This window comes from Stegostoma tigrinum, chromosome 31 (assembly GCF_030684315.1).
Source record: "Stegostoma tigrinum isolate sSteTig4 chromosome 31, sSteTig4.hap1, whole genome shotgun sequence".
Lineage (NCBI taxonomy): Eukaryota > Metazoa > Chordata > Chondrichthyes > Orectolobiformes > Stegostomatidae > Stegostoma > Stegostoma tigrinum.
Window position 1 is genome coordinate 33748788 of NC_081384.1, and position 22964 is coordinate 33771751.

The 22964-nt window shown below is 39.7% G+C and overlaps 1 protein-coding gene across 1 annotated transcript in view; it reads left to right on the forward strand.

The window, feature by feature from the left end:
* Positions 1 to 11853: 11853 nt before the first annotated feature.
* The window catches only part of LOC125466299 (vesicle-fusing ATPase), a 223030-nt gene continuing 211919 nt past the window's right edge, over positions 11854 to 22964 (forward strand). The window contains exons 1-2 of the mRNA XM_048560618.2: positions 11854 to 11974; positions 22689 to 22774. Of these exons, the coding sequence (XP_048416575.1) occupies positions 11963 to 11974; positions 22689 to 22774 (98 nt within the window). The 5' untranslated portion in view covers positions 11854 to 11962. The remainder of the gene's footprint in view (positions 11975 to 22688; positions 22775 to 22964) is intronic.

Genomic DNA, 22964 nt, shown 5'->3' on the forward strand with positions numbered 1-22964 from the left:
GGCTAGCATTTACTGCCAATCCCTAATTAGCTGTAGAAGGCAGTTTAGGAATCAACCGTATTTCAGTGGCTCTATTTTGTGAAATTCAAATACCAATATCTGCTTTTACAGGATTCTAACCCAGGTCCCGTGTGCTCCCCATGTCTCTATTTACAAGTAAATGAGAAATTAATGGTAAATACTGTGAGGTTTAATTGCCTCATCTCTTTATTGTCACAAAGTGATAATTAAATTGTACTGCTGGATGAACACAGCAGGCCAAGCAGCATCAGAGGAACAGCAAAGTTTGATGTACCGGGTCACGACCCTTCTCCCGACCCAAAACATCAAACTTTCCTGCCCCTCTGATGCTGCTTGGCCTGCTGTGTTCATCCAGCTTCACACCACGTTATCTCAGATTCTCCAGCATTGGCAGTTTCTACTATCTCTATTAAATTGTACATTCTGTTTCCATTCCATGCCAGCAATGCTTTAAAAAAAATGTCAGCACCTGTAGGATTTGGGTTAATCTGGGTTTTGAAAGCTTTGAAGCTCAAATCAATTAACCAAAATCTGTCTCTCAGGCGCAGAGATTATGTGCAAAGAGTGATCTTAACTCATGTGAACTATTCACAAATCATATAGATGATTGCAATGGGCATACAATATAATGTAATATGACTGTCATTTTATGTAATAAGCAAAAACCTACTGAAGTACACTAGTTCTTTCATAATTATCTTTGATAATGAAGGTGAAACAGCCAATTACAACAATGCAGTGATGCGATTGCTGATTTTGACAATAAAGTGGGATTGATAAAAGAAAGGCAACCATGCACAGGTAAATAGCAAGATCTCCTGGCTGGTCTTTCTCAAAATCTCTTCAGAGTAACAAGGTGCTGGATCCCCTGGCAAATATCCTGATGTCTGGTGTTCAAAGTAGACCCTGATATTTCATGTCTAATCAGCCTCGTACAGGGATGTAACACTAAAATGCTCACAAGACGTGGACATTGTATCCTTTACATGTTCCCTCATTACCATGTACCTGATCTTTCAAAAGTAGACTGACCTCGATAGCAGGAGAATTTACAAGATAGCAGTATTGGTCACCTTATTCAGGCAAGGATGTAAATACATTGGAGATTGCGCAGAGAAAGTTTATGAGATGAATAATACTAGATCTGGAGTGGGAATGGTTGTATAAGAAGGAAAGTTTACATTAGCTGGGCTAGTATCTTCTAGATTTCAGAAGAGTGAGAACTTAGGACTGAAACATAAGTTCCATAGCAGTTTGACAGGATGTGTGTGCAAAGAATGTTTCCTGTTATGGGACAAACTGGAACTAAGTCTAACTGTTTAAAAGTAAGGAGTCACCCATTTAAAACAGAGATGCTACAAACTATTTATTTCAGAGGGGCATGAGTCTTTGGGACTTTCTTCCTGAAAATGTGTCATAGAATCATAGAGGTCTACAACAGGATGTTGGCAGGTATGGAAGGTTCGAGTTATAAACAAAGCCTGGGTAGGCTAGGATTTTGTTTACTGGAGTTTAGGGGGTTCAGAGGAGACCTTATAGAATATATAGAGTTAATGGTAGTTGTCTTTTCCCTAGGATGGGAGATTTCAAGACAAGGGGACAAATTTTTGAGGTGAGAGGATGGAGATTTAAAAAAGACATGAAGGACAATTTTTTTACACAGTCATATTACATTATATTTACACACTGGTTATATGTGGAATGAACTTCCTGAGGAAGTGGTGGATGTGGGTACAATTACAGCATTTAAAACGCATTTGAATAAGTACATGAATAGGAACGATTTGGAGTGATATGGGCCAGGAGCAGGTGGGGCTAGTTTAGTTTGGGATTATGTTTGGCATGGACTTGTTGGACAGAAGGGTCTGTTTCCATACTGTATGACTCTGTGAGTCAATGACTCTATAACACAGTGAAAGACCCTTTGGCCCAACAAATCTGCACCAGTCAAAAACAAGCACTTAACTAGATAATGGAAGCAGAGTGCGAAAGGTGAAGGTAAATAGATTCTTGTTAAGCGAAATGGTGAAAGATAATCATGGTAGCTGATAATCTGGATTTGAGCAAACCATCAGATCAACCATGATTCTATTGAATGGCAGGTTCAAGAGGCTGAATGGCCTACTCCTAATTCACATGATTGTATGTTAGTAATAGACAAAGTGAATCCCACTTACTTTTGTTAATCTCACATTGCTCCTCAGGAACAGAAAAACCAATAATAAATGATGAACCCAGTCCTCCCAGTGAGGGCTGACATGCCTGGTGTTTTGTGTTACTATTCAACTTAAACATTTTGATCTACAAATACTAACCTGCCTATCTTCACTTCTTTTCCAGGCCCCCAATATCATACCTTTCAGTTTTTTGTATAAAATCAGAGGCATTTTCCTGGTTCACATTCCAGCCTAGGGGGTATAGCATAACACTCAAAGATGACAGTTCATTATGGCACTGAGGGAACACTGGACTGTCAGTAGTGCTAACGTTTAGCTGATATTTTAAACCAAGGCCCATCTGCTTGCTTGGGTGCATGCAAAAAATCTGACGGCACTATTTTGAAGAACAGTGGGGGTGTTATCTCCGGTGTGTCATGAGGCTACCCTTTTATCCTGTGAAGACGTTAATTTTTAAAAACTTATAGCGTTGGGAACTGTTGCATTTTGGACTGAGATGATGCAACTGCTAAAGAAAATACAAGGCCGTGTTTCAAGGTGAAAATGAGAAACAAATTAACCACCCTTGGAGAGATATGAGGGGGCGAATGGTTACAAAATCAATCATGGTTCAAACAAAATGTTAACAAATACAGCTTACATTTCACCCTTCCGCCTGACTTAATTTGAAGATATTACATTTAGTTCCCTCATGCAAATCATATCTTGTGAATAGGTGGAGTTCTAATACTGATCCCTATGGTAGAACATGAGTCACTAACTGCCTTTTGGAAAAGGCCTGTTTATTCCTCCTCTTGGTTTCCTGTCTGCCAACCAGTTTTCCATTTGTCACAATACACTAGCCCCCGTTCCATGCTTTGTTTTTGTACACTAATCTCTTATGTGGAATATTTCAAATGCCTTCTAAAAATCCAAGTAAGTCACACCCACTAGCTCCCCTTCATCACCTCTACTGGTTACATTCTTAAAGAATTCCAGCAGATTTGACAAGCATAATTTTCCTTTCTTAAATCCATGCTGGCTCTGTTCAATTCTGCCACTGTTTTCCAAATACTTAACTACTAATTCTTTTATAATGGACTCTCACATTCTCCCCATGACCAATGTCAGGCTGAGTGGTCTATAACATCCAGCTTTTTCTCTGCCTCTCTTCTTAAATATAGGGGTTACATTAGCTACTCTCCAATTTGTGGGAACTGTGCCAAAGCCTATAGAATCTTGGAAGATGACCACTGATACATCCACTATTTCTAGAGTCATTTCCTAAAGATTTTAACCTTATGATTGAAGGACTAGGAAGAATTCTAAACTGCATATTCTTACATTTTCCTTTATATTTGAGACTTTTACCCTTTAACTATGTGTGTTTATCCACATGTGTATGCATATGCGGGTGCGTACATGTATGTGTGCATGTTTGTGTGTGTGTACCCATGCACATGTTCACCCATGTGACTGCATGAAGACCAGATGTCAATGCTGCCTTTTTAAAACAATTATTCCAGCTTTTACAGTTAATAACTTTGCTATTCCTGTAACTCAAGAAGACCCAATTTATTGACTCCTTGTTGCTTGCAGCAAAAATAGTTAAATACATTTTTATAGCCTCATACAATAAAAACTGAACTTGAATTCTTGTGGTGATCAAATGTGGATGTTAGACAGTGGGGAGCTGGTTCATCCTTTTTCGCCATGATGCGTGACCTTCTACATCTTCGAAGTGTTTGATTACCTCAGGGGTTTGCTTGCTGTTGTGTGTGTGTGAGGGTAACAACCTTGTTGTCTCACGAAAAGAGTCTTGCAAAATAAACAAGTGTAGTCCATTACTTCTCTGCAATTATTTAGAGGCTCTACATTATTACAAAAACTTTTGTGAGGACTCACCCTTTGGTATATCTCCCATGAGACCTGACTTTTTTTTCCCAACAAGTCCCCAAGTCATCATTACAGTAGATGGTGCCTATTACCCTCAATCAAGTATTGAAAATTTCAGGCTCATCTATCCCTCTCATCTGGATACAACGGATTTTGTGGCCTCTGTTGTGGCCAATATATATCTTTCCATAAACCTCATAACAGAAAGATTATCTGCTTGTGATCACAATGTAGTTTGTAGGAGTTGCTATGCACATGTTGGCTCCCATGTTTTCTAAATTAAATTAATGGCAACATTTCAAAGAGTCCATCATTGCATCTGATGCCGATGAAAAGAATTGTACAACATGCAAGTCTTTCTTCCTTTCTTTATGACTAACTCCTCTAGTGTAATTATCTCCTAAAGACTGAGTATTCACTAAAAGTGAAAAAGCAAGCCCTGTGATTCCTTCCACATTCAAGGATTTTCCAATTATTCTGTCAACAGATATAATCACTGCCATTTAATAGTATATTAAATGTGTTTTATTATGTGTAGGTGGTAAACATTAACTAGCACTTCATTTGTAAGACTGAGATTACAGAGTAGAAGTAAGCCCTTGTGGCTACTCCTCCATTCAGTTAGATCACAGCTGATCAACATTCTGAAAGAAAGAATAATTTCCAATGTTGTTTCCTTATATTCCATCTGTCTTTGTCTACCGATCCCAGCACCTACAACCTTTTGAAACTTGTCACAATCTAAAGATATTTTTATATTTGTCTAATCTGTAAATTTTGAAATTGTACCCTGTATACTAGGATCCACATAATTAATATATATAAACACAAGGTCTGTTGAGAACTCTGTAATATCTTGTTTAAGCTAAAAAGTCATGCAGCATTGCTTTCTGTCATTTAGGCAGCTTTCCTTCATCAATCTAAATACAACCTTTCTCGTAATAAACATTTACCATCTCTTAGTTCCAATGAACAGCTTAATCTGAGTTCATGCTTCCATTTGGATTTCCTAGCCAGAGGAAACACCTCTCAGTGTATACCCTATCAAGATCATTCAGAACTTCATTGTATTTCACTCCTCAGTTTTCTAAACTCGAGAGAATTTAGGGCCAATTTGTCAGCCTCTCATCACAGGACAACACTCTCATCACATGGATTTGGAATAAGCTGTTGAGAGAGCCCAACAAATATTCACTGACAATGTTATGAATAGTTTTGAGCAAAATGCTTAATCTATCCCTGAATCTACCTGTTCACAAACCTGCATACTCATTATAACACAGGTTGGCATTTGTGTTGTTTTTCTCAGAAGTTTGGAATACAGTTAAAGGGATTGGGCTTGTGTCTGAGGCTAGGATTGAGCATTTACCATGCTTAGTGTAGGCTTCAGGTCAGTGTGTAATACTCTTGCCACTGCATTAGAAGATGTTGGGTTCAAGTCCCAATTAGCACACAATCTAGGAAGTGAGGAAATGTTTCTCTGTTGAAGGTGTTGCTTTTTGGAAATGTGCTAGAGCAAAGTGCTATTTTTCCTCTCAGGTGAACATAAAAGATCCTGCGGCTCTGGTTAACTGTCATGGTCCCTTACCTTACAACATTGATATACTTGCTATGACATGAAGGCTGATAGTCAAATCAAAAATCAGCCTCCCCATCCCTGTATTTACAACACAGTAAAATTAAAATACTCAATGACCCTCAAAAATTATCCCAGTGGTTTCTTGGCAAACATTTTAATAAACAATATTTATACTTGATGAATAATCAGTTCCAAACATGAATTTATAGCTTAAACGAAAGAATTAATAATTTAGCAGAGCAGACCTAATGACAATGTAATTTAGTTTATCTTTATGATTTAAACTCAATCTTCTTTGACCAACTCACACAAAGGCAGAGAGGCAAACAGATACAATTGAGGGATAAATCAAAAGGAAAAAAAACTTTCAGCTCACAGTTCACAGCTCCAAATCAAAAATCAATATAAAAATAATGAAGATCTCAACACACTCCAAAAGATCCAACTTGACTACAGGGTGTGTGGGGCAATATGAGTTTATGCAAGAAGTTTTATAAGTAGAAGTTGATTGATAACTGTTAAGCTTTTAACAAAGTGAAATGGAGTGAAGACATTTAACTCTTTAAGGAAATGGGTTCCAACTAATCATGCAAAAATTATCACCTCCTGTCAACACCTTCCGAAGAAGTGGAACTATGTCAAAATTTTATGTATATGAATCCTTCTAATAATTTGGAGAAAACTCCAGAATATCAGGTCAAGATTATAGTTTAACATTATCCAACCCTACAGCTACATTCGAACAACCAAATATTCTATATTGCATGTGGTCATTAATTTCTGCGTTGATCATAAGCAACTTAAATGCCATTCTTTATTAAACATTTGTCTTTTCTTTAGGAAAAGGCAATAACTATCATAGTAATTAAACAAGATTGCAGTCTGAGTGAATTACCTGATTAAAATGTCACAGAGTTGAACTAATTTTCCAGATTGAAATGCTTCCAAATTGCCAATTCTATTTTTTACAACATCCTTCTCAGATTTAAGTCTTACTGAAAACATCAGCTATTTTGTGTGTTATGATCTAACCACACAGATGGGAAAGGCAGGACATCAAAAGGTATAACTCCCTGGATGACTAAAATTGTCAAAATTAGAATGAAACAAACAATAGAAATGGATGGTAAATCTCCGACAGAAAGAGCAGTGGTGGAGAGCCCGGTTGATAGCAGCAACTGCAGTGGGAAGTATAGGAAAATGAATTAACAGGGGCAATAAAAATGAGAATTGGTAAGTGTGGGTGAACAATAGTCCATCAACAAGTAAAGATAGAAGAGGGTTAGTCAAAGAAAGGCTGGGTTAAGTAGGAACCAAAAATCCTCTTGTGGAAGCAGTGGGCATGGATCAAGCACTGAATGACTATTTTGCTTAAGTCTTCACATACCAAAATTTGCTGCCAATATCACAGTGAAAGACGAGGTAGGCAAGAAATTGGTTGGATAGCATTAAGGGATGAGAAAAGATTGAGTCCTGATTGGAAACATCCTAGTCTATGGAGGGAAATCATTGGAACTTTTGACCACAGCCTTCCGCACCTCTTAACACAGGGAAGTAGTGACAATGGACTGGATGGTTTGTACCTGTTTGTCATGCACAGCATGCTTGCTGCATTCTTCAGTTTCTTTCATAATACTTTGCTGCCAATGCATCTTAAAGGGAATATTGCTTGTGAGTCGGCAGTTTGTTTCCTGTGCAATATGCTCTGTATTGCTGTGTGACCCATGCACCTTCATAGCTTAGTGGTAATGTTGAAATTCAGCTTCTGGTGAAGTTCAAAAACAATGGCTTCATTCTTCACAATATTTATTTCAAGGAAATTACTACACATCAAAATGTTGTGATACCAAACAGGAACACTGGTGTAAGGGGTATTGTATTAGCATAAGTTAAGGGACTGGTTAATAAACAGGAAGCAGAGGAAAACTTCTTCAGCTTCTCAGACTGTAACTAGTAGGGTGCCACAGGGATCACTATTGGGAATCAACTACTTGCAATCTATTTTAATGAAATAAATACAGGAGCTAAAAGCGCATTAACTACATTTCCTGGTTTGCCTCCATATATAGGAACTTAACCTGTCAAGTGGAGGTAGAGAATCTACAAAGAGATTTAAATAGGTTAAGTGAATGGACAAGTAATTGGCACATAGATTATAATGTTGGAAAATGTGAACTTGTCCATTTTCACAGGGAGGATGAAACAATAGTACAATTTAAAAGGAGAAAGATTGCAGAATTGTGAGGTACAGAAAGTCTAGCTGTGCTGGTACATGAATCACTGAACATTAGCATGCAGGTACAACAAATTATTTAGAAGGCAAATAGAATGTTAGTATTCATGGCAAAAAAAATATGAAATACAGATATTTTCCCACCAACGTTGTTATGGCCCAAAGACCACCAGATCAAATCAGCTTCTCAATCCCTTCATTCATAACACAGTAAAATTAAAGTATTTAATGACCCTCAGAATTGACCCCAATCATTCCTAACGAGGCATTTTGAATAACCAGTATCAGATTTTTTAAAAATATCCAATATGATACAACAGGTTTGGAGCTTAAACAAAAAATTAATAATTTATTAATAATACAGTTGCTTTGACAGAGCAAAACTAAACAAGATAACCTGATTGAAGCCTATGATTTAAACCTAATCCTCTTTGATTCTAGCCCCAACTCACACAAAGTTAGACAGACAAACAGATGCAGTTAAGGATAAATAGAAAGAACAAAACAATGAGATGCAACTGATCAGTTCACTGAAGCAATCTCCACAATCTGTAGTTTCACAGGCACGTGGATTTGTACCTTGCTTGGTTTCTGAAGATATAGCTTCCAGTAGAGTCCAAAAATATTCACAAAACACTTATAAGTGAGATTCTATTCTCTAAACTTGCAATAAACTGATAATGGAAGGACAATGAGGGAACAAAAGAATGAAACCTTCAGCCTGCAACTGCCACAACCACAATCCTTCCAACTTAAACACAGTTCAAAACCAGTTCGAACTTTGGATTCTCTGTTAGGATGGCTGGCTCTGGATGACACCCAAGTACAACATGTGTCATCTAATTGAATGTTAGGCATCTCCAGAACTGAAACTTCCAGAGTGTTCTTTGAACAAGAGACAATTCACAAACAAAAAAGAAGTTCTCAACATCATATAAAGTTTTGGTGAGACATCATCTCCAATAATGTGTCCATCTTTGGTTTTATGATTTGAAAAAAAGATATAAGTGAGTAAGAGATAACAGGGTGTAGAGCTGGATGAACACAGCAGGCCAAGCACCATCAGAGGAGCAGGAAAGCTGATGTTTTGGGCCTAGACTCTTCTTCAGAAATAGAATCAGCTGAGAGAAAGTTCTCCTTCCTCATCCATAGAATGAGGGACTAATGTAAGAGTCAAAGATGGATAGGCTAGGCCTGGACTAACTTCAGTTTTGAAGAATGAGGTGGTAATTGTTAGAAATTCAGGTCATGTTAAGGGTAAACCAGAACAGCTCTTGAGTCAACTGACAGCAGGTTATGCTCATTGTTTGTTGTATTGGTTTTGTAGTAATATGGATGATTTGGTGGTAGATCAATCAAAAGAAAGAGATCTGTGTTCTTGTTACACATGGTATTGTCCCTACTTCTAGGTTAGAAAGTCTGGGTTCAACTCCCACTTGCTCCATCGGTGTGTTGTGGAACGTCTGAACAGCCTGATTGAAATACCAAGACCTGGGTTCATGGTGGTTTGATGGTGGAAAACAGTGTTCAGAGGTGTGTAATAGTATCTCTGATCAACATTTAAAAGAAGACTTGGGTTCACCTCAGCCTGGTTGAAGTCTCATCTACTCTCGAGTTGTGTCATACCATCTCTGAACAGGTTGATGAAACAAAGAGTAAAAGTGTTGAGCTCATCCAGGTTCATTTTAATTGATCATCTTCCTCTTTCCTTACTGTTTTTGTGGCACTTCCCCAGTGAGCAGTACTTATAATTCAATAATTTGCTTAGTGACATGGGAGGCTTGGTGGTTGGTCTGTGAAAGAAAAAGCTGCGTCCTATATTCTGCCTCTCTTCTGGGGCTAGACCCATGTCCCGGTGTCCTTGGAGAGGAAGCATGCGATGTCCGCCAGCACCCTCGAAGCTTTTAGAGAAAGGTGGGCATGGCCGGGGCTGAAGCATACGATCTTTCTATCCAGTACTATTTTTATTTAGCCCTCTCCCTTGTTTCCCCAAAATTTTGGTTTATTTCTTATTTTTGCACTGTCCCTGGTGGGCAGTGCTTGTAATTTATTATTTATTCAATTTGCTAATTGGGGGACTTGGTGGTGGTTATTTAAAAAAAAAGAGCTGAGTTCTTGAAGTTCTTGTGGTGCAGTGGTAATGTCCCCACTACTGGATCAAGAGGCCTGAATTCAAGTCCCACTTACTCCAAAGATGTATCATAATAGACTATAATGTTGGAAAATGTAAATAACAAAGAACTGTGCTCTATTGTTCAGTTCTCATCCTTCCCGAGTATTATTACAGAGAGTCTGCACCCAGTATCTACTTGTATCCTTGAATCTTTCAAAGAGAAGTGGGCATTAAAAAAGTTGGAGTGCATTTTCTCCTTTCAACACTACTTTCATCTACTCCCCTCCTTTGTTTGACGATCTTTCTCTTGATAACCTCCATGAGTTCTATCTGTGACCTGATCTCCAAGCCTCCCGAGAAGTGCAGCACCTCCTTTCTGCCCCAGACAGCCTGGAGCAGAGACTCCAATGAGGCACCATTAAAATCTGCACATCCCTGCGGACAGGTGGGATAATGCCACAGACTGCAGTGATGTTCTTGGCTTACAATGAGTGAACAGACACACAAATGGAACCAAAATCTTCAACTTCAGAAGGTATTAATGGGGTGAAAACATCTGTCCACCACCCACAGATGACATACTATTTAAGTTACTATAGAACTTGCTTGTATATGAAATAGCTGAAGAATGGATTATGGTACAAGAAAATTCAACATGGACCAATGCAGATATCATGCCATCTCAGATGCTTTCTGTAATACCTTATTCTAACTAGTGGTGGCTGTATATTGATGGGTGAATACTAAAGTTATTGTATCAGTGCTGATAGAGGAATATTGATGGGCAGATGTTGATAGGTGAACATGAGCAGTGGATGTTGATCATAGATTCCCTTGGGAGTGGAAGCAGGCCATTCAGCTCATTGAGTCCACATAGCCCATCTAAAGACCATCTCACCCAGATCCTTAACTAATCCCTGCATTTTCCCATGGCTAATCTACCAAATCTACACATCCCTGGATACAATAGATAACTTAGCATGGCCAATCCACCTAACCTGTGCATCTCTGGACTGTGGGAGCAAACCAGAGCACCCGGAGAAAACCTATGCTAACCTGAGCTGAGGCTGGAATTGAACGCAGGTCCTTGGTGCTCAGTGCTGACCACTGAGTCACTGTGCTGCCCCTGTTGATGGTTGAGCACTGACACATGGATATCGATGCGTGTACATGGACAGTAGATGTCAATGGGTGAACATTGACATTTGGATGTTAATGGATGAACATGGACAGTAGATGTTGATGGTGATGATTGAAAAATGGATGTTGATGGGTGAACATGAACAGTGGATGTGGATGCTGAACATTGACATTTGGATGTTGGTGGGTGAATATGGACAGTAGATGTTGATGGAGGAACTTGAACAGTGGGTGTTGATGATGAACATTGGAAAGTGGATGTCAATGGGTGGGCGATGGACAGATGGATGTTGATGTGTGAACATTGACAGATAGATGTTGATGGGTGAACATGGGCAAATGGATGTCGATGGATGAACATGGATGGCAGATATTGATGGGTGAACATGGGCAGGTAGCTGTTGATTGATGTACATTGCCAGCGGATGTTGAGGGGTGCACGTGGACACTGGATGTTGATAGAGGAACATGAACAGCGGATGTTGATGGTGAGCATTGAAAAATGGATGTTGATGGGTGATCATTGATAGATGGATTTTGATGGGTGAACATGGACAGTGGATGTTGATGGGTGAACTTGGACAGAAGGATGTTCATGGATGAACATGTTTACGATTCCACACGATTTATTCCAACTTAGCAACGTCCTGCGTGCTGAGGTCGTGGCGCAGCGTGCTGACGCATGGCCCGGATGTTATAAAGCAGCGTTGTGGGTGTGGGGGAGGGGAAAGGCGGCGCGAGTGGTTGTGTTCGGCAGACACGTTTGAAGCAACCGGCAACCGGCAACCGGCAACCTTGCTCGGTCAGCCCAACCGACAGCCATAATGGCGACCCGGGTAAGTCCCGATCAATGACGAGAGGAGGGGGAAGCTGCTGTTGCTCCTGAATTCGGATACCAGCGGTTAGCTGGGTAACTGCAGCTTGATGTCCCCTGTGCCTCCTCTGATTCCACCTGCACCCTTGTTGCTCCTCTGCTCTCTTTTCACCGTGGTGTGGCTTTCCCCCTCTGATGAGCGCCCCCGTGCCCATCTGATGAGTTCCCCCATGCCCCCCGTCTGATTCCTCCATGCTCCCTCGTGCCTCGGCCCCCTCTGATGAGAACCCACGCATACCCCTCTGTGATTTCCTCCAAGCTCCCTTGTTGTGCCTCTGCCTGCTCTGATGTGTCCCCCATGCCCTCTCTGCATCCAACTCCTCCCAAGCCCCATTAGATCTGCTTCTCTTCCCTGGCCTCTTCTGATGCCTTCACATTTCCCTTTTTTGTTGCTGCCACTTGCCCTGGAAGAAGAACGTATGAGAGTGAGATAGTTTTTGCAAGGAGGAGAGTTAAGTGCAGTGTTAAAGTTGAACTGCCTGTTGGCTCCTTTTTTTAATTGCACATACATTGCTGCAGAATGCTTGTCATTGCTGAAAGTTGAGAGATCAGCACAAACCCCCTTAGTTGCTTGATTATGTTTGGCATTTTGTTGCACTGCACCAATTTGGCATTACTGGAAGGCTTCCTAAGATTGTGAAGCATTATTCAAATTATGTTCATATTTAAGTTTAGTAAAGTGAAATTTACTAATTTCTGATAATCTAGAAACTGTTAAATCCCAAATGATATTTAGATGCCTTCAAAGATCAGTCGAGAGTGGCAATTTGTATTGGAGTGACGTATTTTGTATTTGAAGAACTGATGATGCTGGTAACCATGTGACAATTGTGGCTTCTTGTGGATCAAATTTAGCTAATAAATTTGGCTGATTTATAGACTGCAGTTGTCTTTGGATTTTTTGCCAAATAATTTGATGCATCTTGATATCTAGTGATGATGTACATGTGAAATTTTGAGTGGGGAGAGTTGTCTTGCTTTTTGTTCATTTTGACATAAACCATTCCATATCCCTCAGGATACCTCTTCCTTCGCTTTTATTCTGGTCTTTTCATTCAAATGGCCATTCAAAACATACCTATTCTTGCAGGTATGAAAATGTAATTAAATTGCCCATGTTTTCACATCAGTGAATTACAAATATGGAATTCAGAGAAATGATAAAGGGAAATGCCGGATGCAGAAAATGGTAAAAGTTTGCATCATCTATCACAGGAGTGGTTTGAGGCAAGAACTCTTGCGGAAATGTCCTTATGGTTGTTTGAGAAATCTGCAAATATTAAAAGGAAATGCTTGTATTGATAGTGACCATAAAGATATTGGATTTTTGTGCAAACCCAACTGGTTTAATTGTGTCCACTGGAAAAGGAAATCTTGTCAAGTTAGAGCAAATCTGACTTCCATGCCTGATTTGATATGACTGGCTCTCAGCTGTCCTCTGAAGTGGCCTGGCCATCTTCTCAGAACAGCCCTAAAAGTGTAATAAATGCTGAATTTGCTAGTGATAGCCCATTTCACCCCCTACTAATTTTCAGTTACTGAGCAACCTGTAATACATTTGTAATTTCATAACATCTCGTATTTGTAACATTATATAGGTAATTTTGAGTAAAATGTATTGTTATACTTTATACCTAATTTACTATGTGTTTAGCATCCACACGATAGAATTGGTTTTAAATGTGTTAAATTGTGGCACCTTCTGTACAAATCAGGCATGCTGTACACATAATTTGTTGTGATCTAATAATGTAATTTTTTTTGTTTGTTTAACAAACATGACAGTCATACTTTCTTCTGCAAATCTGACCGTTTTGATAACTTGCCTTAATTGCATGTTGGCAATAGCTGACATTGTCCTTGAAAAAGAAAGTAATTTTGATTTAGGATGATAAAATGTAGGAACGGAAGTAGGCCTCTCAGTTCACTGAGTCTTCTCCAACATTAAATGAGAATCATAAGTGATCCGATAATCCTCAACGCCTTTTTCACATGGTCCTTGATTCCTTTCCTTATTAAGCATTTGTCTGTCTCAGCATAGAATATATTTAATGTCTTAGCCTCATAGGGTTGATGAGTTCAATTCAGGTCTCGCTGCTAAAGGAAAGAGATTGTGGAACTTGAAAGTGTGCAGAGAAGATTTATAAGAATGTTGCCAGGGTTGGAGTGTTTGAGATATAGGAAGAGGTTGAAGGGGAGGGTCACACGACCCAAAACGTTAACTCTGATTTTTATTTTTCTTCACAGATGCTGCCAGACCTGCTGACCAATTCCAGCAATTTCTGTTTTTGTTCTTGAGTAGACTGGGGCTATTTCTCTAGAGTGTCGGAGGTTGAGGGGTGACCTTTTCGGGGCTTATAAAATCATGAGGGGCATTGATAGGTTGAGTAGCTGCAGTTTTTTCTCCAGGGTAGAGGAGTCCAAAACTAGAGGGCATAGGTTTAAGGTGAGAGAAGAAAGACTTAAAATGGGCCTGAGGGGTAATTTTTTCATGCAGAAGGTGGTGAGTGTATGGAATGAGCTGCCAGAGGCTGGTACGATTACAACACTTAAAAGGCAGCTGGATGGGTATATGAATAGGAGGGATATGTACCAAATGTTGGAAAATCGGACTAGATTAACATAGAATATCTGGTCAGCATGGACAAGTTGGACCGGGGAGCCTCTTTCTGTGTTGTGCATCTTTGACAAAACCTCTCTATCCCTCTGAGGTAAAGAATTTCAAAGATGCTGTATTCTGTTGAAGTGAAAAAAATTCTCCTAACCTCTGTCCTAATTATTATTGCCTCTTTTTCTTAGTTAACTTGCTGGTGGTAGTATTCTCATAGAATTGCTGCCCTTGTGTTTCTAGGTAGTGGAAATAATGAGTGTGCAAGGTTTTGTTGCAAAAGCCCTGGTGAGTGGCTATGGTGCATGTTATAACATTGTACACTATTGCTGTTGTGCTGAGGTGTTGGAGGGAATGAATGTTTAACATGGTGGTTAGAATTTCAGTAATATGGATTGCTTTGAAGTTGAGGTAACTGCTGTATGGTGTTCTCTGGATTTCCTTTTGAAGCCTCTACTACTACATTGTCAACATTACTCTCGAAGCTCAGTCCCAGATCACATTTTCAAATGATGTCAGATGGTAGCCATGCTGTAGATGCCATGCTAATGAAGTGGCAATCTTAAATTCACAGGTAAATTCTTTGCTGAGGTAATTTCAAACAGATTTTGGCAAATCTGTCACTTGTGAAATAGTAAGAAAATGTGATCATATGCTATTGGGATGAGAAATTGTACTTTCTGGAAGGGACCTGTCTCTATTACATATGATTTGAGTTAATACGTACTTGGTGGTCTCTGAAATAAGCATGTCAGCCTCCATTTTCTCACAGCAATAGAAATGGGGAAAAATGGCCTTGCCAACATTGATATCGTTGCATTACAATTCACTGTCCAGTAACAGTCTATTCCACTGAACCAATCTGCTGATGGTTATTCTCCATTTGTACTCTTGCCCCATTTAGCCATGCTGTTGGCGTATCTACTGTAATGTCCTCACTCATACTTTAGTGCAATATCTCAGGGCGGCTCAGTGGTTAGCACTGCAGCCTCACAGCGCTAGGGACCCGGGTTTGATTACTGCCTCGGGTAACTGTCTGTGTGGAGTTTGCACATTCTCCCCGTGTCTGCGTGGGTTTCCTCCCATAGTCCAAAGATGTGCAGGCGAGGTGGATTGGCCATGCTAAATTGCCTGTAGTGTTCAGGGGTGTGTGTGTGTGTTATAGGGGGATGGGTCTGGTTGGGATGCTGCAAGGGGCGGTGTGGACTTGTTGGGCCGAAGGGCCTGTTTCCACACTGTAGGGAATCTAATCTAATCTCTGTGACAGAAAATACCACATTCTAACCACGTTCTTGCTAAAGAAGTTGGGTTTTTATATTGATCCAACAACTTTGTTTGACATGCCATGTGCAAAATGATGTCAGTAAGGTTGCTCAATGATTAACATGCCCAGTTTAATTTGTAGATGACACTGACACTAATTATTAATTGCAGCAAAGCAAATTATTGATACCTGCATTAATTACACTCGCTACAACTAAATTGAGGCTGACCTTCAATGGACAAAAGCATCAGATTCTGAAATAATTGTCGTAATAATAATTAGTGTGCTTTTTAAGTGAACTTTGAAGATTTTGCTGGATTTTGTCAGGATGTGGGCAGGAACATGTAATGGCAGTCTGCAAAATTGAAATTTTAGCATTTGAAGTAGGGTGGCACCTCTGTCTGAAGGTTTTTTGATTTAATATTACACAAATATGCAATACCATTTTAGCTTTCCTGTAATTACTTCTCAGCATAGAGTAAGTACATTTGATGAAATTTCAACACGCTCCTATTGTAATAATTCCTCTGGAAGTTTGATTGTATTAATTTGGTTTAGCATGTTTAAGACCATAATGTGTTAGAGTAGAAGTACCTCAATCAACCATTGAGTCGACTCCATTATTCAATAAGATCATGGCTAATCAGGTAATCCTCAACCACTTTCTACGCAACCCTTGATTCCCTTACTGATTAAAAAACTGTCCGTCTCAGCCTTGAATATCTGAAATGACCCAACCTCTGCAGCAGAGAATTCCACATATTCACTGCTGTCTCTTAAGAGAAGGAATTCTTGGTCCTCTCCGTCTTAAATGTGCAACCCCTTGGTCTGAGATTGTGCCATCTGGTCCTAGACTCTCTGAAAATGGGAAACAATCTCTCTGCATCTTCAGTGTCAAGTTTCTGTAAGAATCTTATAGGTTTCAATAAGGTTGTCTCTCATTCTTCTAAATTCCAATGAGTACGTTCCCAACCTGCTTAATCTCTCTACATAAGATAGTTCCTCCTTAACCTGGGATCAGCCCAGTGGACATCCCTTGGACTACGTCCAATGTCAATCTATCTTTCCTATGTGCCCCTCTGCAGACTTTTTGTGTCATCCTCATTACCTGCCTTTCCAAGTACTTTTGTGTCTTCCACAAACTTGGTGATTGCATATTTACTTTTCCAAGCCATTAAAATGACCCCTGCAGTGAGTTCTGTAGCACTCCTACAGTTACAGGTTGGCCTCGTGAAAATGCCTCCCTTATGCCAACTCAAGTCCTTTAATTAGCCAGGCCTCTACTACTGTGAATATACTGCCTCCAACACGGACGGCTCTTGTCTTAGTAAGTAGACCAATGTGTGGCACCTTAATAAAAACCTTCTGAAAATCCAAATATTACATTTCTTCCTTCCCCATTATCCTGCTTTTTACCACTTCAAAGAATTCTAATACGTTTGTCACGTGATTTTTCCTTCATGAAGCCAAGCTGATTTTACTTGATCATACAATATATTTCTAAATGCTCTGCTATTACAGCCTTTATAATGGACTCTAGCATTTTCTCAATAGCAGATGTTAGACTAACTAGTTCTATGTTACTTGCTTTTGAGTGAGCTCAGATAAAATGATCTGTACAGTTACGTTCAAGCTGTATTATGAAATGTTCCTGATGTCTAAATGGGTTACTTAGTGCAAATTATTTTCTTTAATTTTCTGGTGTTCTCCCTTGTTCCATCTCTTGACCCCAGCGTGAAATATTTTGCCATCAAGTTCTGCATAAGCAACTGACATCTTGCTCAGATGGGATGTCTTGTGAGATTGGAGAATGAATAAATTAGTTGTTTGATCAAGGGCCATTACACATAGTAGGGCAGTGTCCTTTTTCATTGGCTGCAAGTCTAACCAGTGGTTGTTACTGAACTTTGGTCTGAAGTTACATCCCAAATGTGTTTGTCCCACCCTGTCCATACCTTTTCAAATGATGAGGTCCCTGTGGCATTGTACATTGCTGTCCTGTATAAACTAGTAGTGCAGATTTCTGTTTTGAATTAGTGTTGGAATCTGTGCTGAACCAACTTGCTGCAGCCTGAAACATGAAAGAATCCACTTACAGTCATAAGCCATAGAGATATGCAGCACAGAAACAGACCCTTTGGTCTAACTCATCCAAGCTGACCAGCTATCCTACATAAATCTAGTCTCATTATGCTAGCATTTGGCCCATTTTCCCGAAACCCTTCCTGTTCATATACTCATTCAGATGTCTTTTACATGTTGTATTGTACCAGCCTCCTCACTTCCTCTGGCAGCTCATTCCATATGCTTGCCACTCTCAGCATAAAATTGTTGTCCCTTAGGTTCCTTTATACCTTTCCCTATACCTTAAACCTTTGCTATCTAGTTTTGGACTCCCCCACCCCACCTGACTATACCCTATCCATGCCTCTTATGATTTTGTAAACCCCTATAAGGTCACTCCTCAGCCTCTGATGCTCCAGGAAAATAGCCCCAGCCTATTCAGCCTCTCCCTGTATCTCAAACTGTCCAACCTTGGCAACAGGCTTGCAAATATTTCCTGAACCCTTTCAAGTTTCACAATGCCTTTTCTATAGCAGGGAGATCAGAATTGCACGCAGTATTCCAAAAGTGGCCTAACCCACATCCTGTCCAGCTGCAACATGAACCCCCAACTCCTATTCTCAATGCATTGAACAATAAAGGCAAGGGCACCAAATGCCGCCTTCATTGTCCTACCTACCAGTGACTCCTGCTTCAAGGAACTATGAACTTGCACTCCAAGGTCTCTTTGTTTAGCCACACTCCCCGGGACTTAACCATTAAGTGTATACGTCCTGCCCTGATTTGCCTTTCCAAAATGCAACACCTCATATTTATTTCAATTAAATTCCATCTGTCACTCCTCGGCCCATTGACCTACCTGATCGACATCCTGTTCTGAAGTTTCGCTTTAGTTGATACGGCATAAAACTTTCTTCTTATTTCGGTACATTACATTTCACCGCAAGAATCTTGCATGCAAAGATGGAAAAGGGTGCAGAAGGTGAACTCTTAGATTTGAACTCCCCAAAACCATGTAGTTTCCCATTGCCTTTTTAGCTAACTGTACTGTCTGTGCAACATTGTCTTGGAGAAGAATCTTTGTTGTTAATTTTAGTTGCAGATACTGTTATTGAACAAAGCTGACTGTTAACCAATAGTCTGTTGGTGCAGAAGTCAGCTCAGCAGAAGTCTTAAAACACCAAAGTCTGTCGAGCAGCAATGTTCTGTGCCAGTCTTCAGTCTTTAATAGCCAGGCTGTCATCTTGGAGTCAAATTGAACTAAATTGGAACAGGACACTTGGATTTGTATGCTTCAATGTTGGAAAATTGCTCACTCCTTCATTGAAAGGAGAATGGATCCAATACGAAATTTTATTGGGATTTGAGATCAGTTTTGTATCTGGTCACATTCCTGTGAAATGCCTTGAAGTCTTGGAAAGTTTTTGCTGAAGTAAAGATGCTGATACATAACAGTGACGTAACCCAACATTGTTATGTCAGATGCCACAGGAGCATGTTCAGGATCTGTAGGTGCTGTGGAGACATGACATGACATAAGAGAAAAATCCATTCTATGGCACAAAATGTAAAATATATTGTTGAGACAGTGTTGTTTGTCAAATTCAGCTTCCGTGTCAGCCCAGGAGGATGTGTTCTCCCAAGTGCCTAACAGAAGTGCAAAAACTAGTCAGATTTGGAAGGTGAGTTTTTAAAATGGCTGTTACATAATTCATATTGCACTAAGATTTGCTTAGTTATTTTGAACCGGTTTGTCTATACATTGGAAGACATCTTTTACTCATTGACCATGGTAATTTTCTTAGCAAGTGCTGACTTTAGCTCTGAGTCTTGTCACTTGGCCCGTGGATGTTTCTCACTATCAGAATCAGTCGTTGCTGTTTCTGTTAGGTGCTGATCTGTCTCAGCAGCATGTTTATGCTCGAGTGCAGTGGCAGGACATGTATTCAGAATGACAGATCTTTTGTTTTAACGGAAACACAGAATGCTAGAGAAACTCTGGAAGTCTGGCGGATCTGTGGATAGAAACTCAGTTCACGTATGAGTCCAGTATGATGACTCTTCAAAACCCAGAAGTCATAGTCTAAAGACATGGGGTACACCATTTAGGTCAGAGATGAATACAAATCTCTTTACCCAGCGTGTGGTGAGCCTGTGGAATTCTCTGTTACAGAAAGAGGTTGAGGCCAAAATATTGAATGTTGTTAAGGAGGAATTAAAAGTAATTCTTGGAGCTGAAGGAATCCAAGGGTATGGGTGAAAGCTGGAAGAAGGTACTGAGTTGGATAATCATGATTATGTTAAATGGCAGAGCAAGCTTGAAGGGCCAAATGAACTAGCCCTGCTCTTATTTTCCAAGAATCTATATTTCTGGAACTGAAAGATGTTTGAAAATGTATTTTTAAAGACTTTTAACCTCCTTTGCCTCTGTTAAAGGGGCCAGATGATGTGGAGGTCTATGTCAAAAGACAAAGTGGTTGTTAATGGCAGTGAAAGAGTGAAAGAAATAGAAAATGGATGTAAGTTAAGGGATGAAATGGAGAGAATGAGTCCCCTGTACTCCGTACAAAACAAACAAGACTCAAGCAGGTCAAGGCTGTGGGAATACAACCCCTCTGTCTTTTGTGCTGGGACTCAACACCATCCACCCCTTTGCTCCTTCTCCACCACAGATGCTACCAGACCAGCTGTTTGTTTCAGACTTTTGGCATTTGCATTATTTTGCATTTTAAAAAATCTCTCCTCTTTCTCAGCCAGTTTCCAATACAAAGCTGGCTGCCTTGATCAACTGTGTGTGTAGTTGTGACCTGGTGGCATCTCCCATTTAATAAAAAACATTCCTCAGTTTTGCTTTGTTCACTTGCTGTTAAGCTTTAATTAATAAATTTTTACCTTTTGATATTTTGATATAAAACACAATGTTTGTTATTTTAAAGTGTGTGTGCTGGAATTTTTCACTACTGATAAAATTGGTTATGTATCTTGTGAAATAAAATGTAATAATTGGTGGAGTTGTGGAAAGTGAGGAGGATTGTGAAAGGATGTAGCGGGATATAGATTGCAGATATTGGCAGAGAAATGGCAGATAGTTTAATCTGGACAAATGTGATGTGATGCATTTTGGAAGATCAAATTCAGGTGTGAATTACCCAACAAATGGTAGCTATCTTAGGAGCATTGACATATAGAGGGATCTGGACATAGAGGTCCACAGATCCCTGAAAGTGGCAGCACAGTTGGACAAGATGGTCAAGAAAGCATATAGCATGCTTGCCTTCATTGGCTGGGGCATCAAATACAGAAGTTGGTAAGTTAGTTTACATCTGTATAGAACTTTAGTTAGGTCACGTTTGGAATATTGTGTGCAGTTCTGGTCACCAGAAGGACTTGAATACTTTGGAGAGGATGCAGAGAAGGTTTACCAGAATGTTGCCTGGTCTGGAGGGTTTTGGTTATGAGGAGATGTTGGGTGAACTCAGATTGTCCTCCCTGGAATGACGGAGGCTGTGGCGTGATCTGCTACATGTCTACAAAGTTGAGAAATGTTGTTGTGTCAGATTCTCGGGCTTTTTCCAAAGATGGAAGGATCATCTAGAAGAGGGTATAGGTTCAAGGTGAGAGGGAGAAAGTTTATGGGAGAAGTACGGGGAAAATATTTGAGGGTGGTGGGTGCCGAGAAAGCACTGCCAGTGGAGATCGTGGCAGTAGTCACATTAGCGAGGGATTGAAACTGCGTTTGGGGCAGTAGGTCTAAATAAGGTTGGGATTTCGCACAGGCTTGGTGAGCCATAGGGCCTGTTTGTGTGCTGTACTGTTTAATAATGTATAGCTGACTAAGACTGAAGTTGTAAGCTTGTATGTGGAAAAGTTTGTATTATAAAATGCTTTGGGATAAACTTAAAAAAAATGCCAAATAAAGCGTGGGATCATTTACCATTGTTTTCTTTTCCTCATTGTAAAATTATTGTGCTCTAACGATATCCTCTAGCTATGAATGAAGACCAGTCTTCCGCAGTACCTCAGCACTGCAGTATCTGACAGTGTGCACTGTGTAAATTCTGAATCCATTTGATTCTAGAGGATACTTCTCTGATCAATTTGTGTTTTAAGCATTTCTCTTTCCCAGCCTGCTGTATTTGCTGTTTGATTGAATGTATCTTTGGCTTTGTTGGCAACTTGCACTTTGAGGTTAGATCCTTTGCAATGGCCCTCATGTAACACAAAGCCCAGGTCAAGCGAAATTTCTTAGGGTTTTCATTTTGTTTTTAATTTGTAGAAACTTATGCCCGTTTCTTCACTCAATCTGTTGACCTTGTCCATTCTGAAAAAGGTAACTTTCATAGTATGACAGAACTTCGTCTCTGAAGATTTCTTAAGTTTGAGTTGGAATTTAATTTTTGACTGTTCTATCCAACTGCTAATTTTGTCAATACTTGTAGCACCATACCTATTTAGCGAGTTTCTATATCACTATGACAAGGGATAGTATATTCCCCCCCCCCCCTCCCCAAGTATACAGAAACATTAAACTTCAGCTATAATTGAGACAGACTGAAGATTTTTGTTAAGTTACAGGTTGTATTTGCTGTAAATTGCTCATTAGGACTGATGTAATCATGTGGCTGCTTCCAAGTCATAAGGTAATTTCAGATTCTTCCTGGTTTCTTAGTGAATCTAGAGTCTACATAACTTAGTAATATAATGTGCAAGTATCTAATGTGACCTCTTTATTTCTTGCAGACTATGCAGGCAGCACGATGTCCAACAGACGAATTGTCATTGACCAATTGTGCTGTTGTGAATGAAAAGGATTTCCAGACAGGCCAGTATGTGTAATCTTTGAATGTTTTTGTGGTTGTATTGTATGGGGTGTATTCTGTGTTGCATTTTGCAAGTATGTTCCAAAACTAGGCAATTTCTCTTACTGAAAACAATAAATGTCACAATATTTTTCTTGACCACATTTTGTATAGTTCCAATAAGGGTGAAAAAACACTACTGTGGAAATTGATTCTG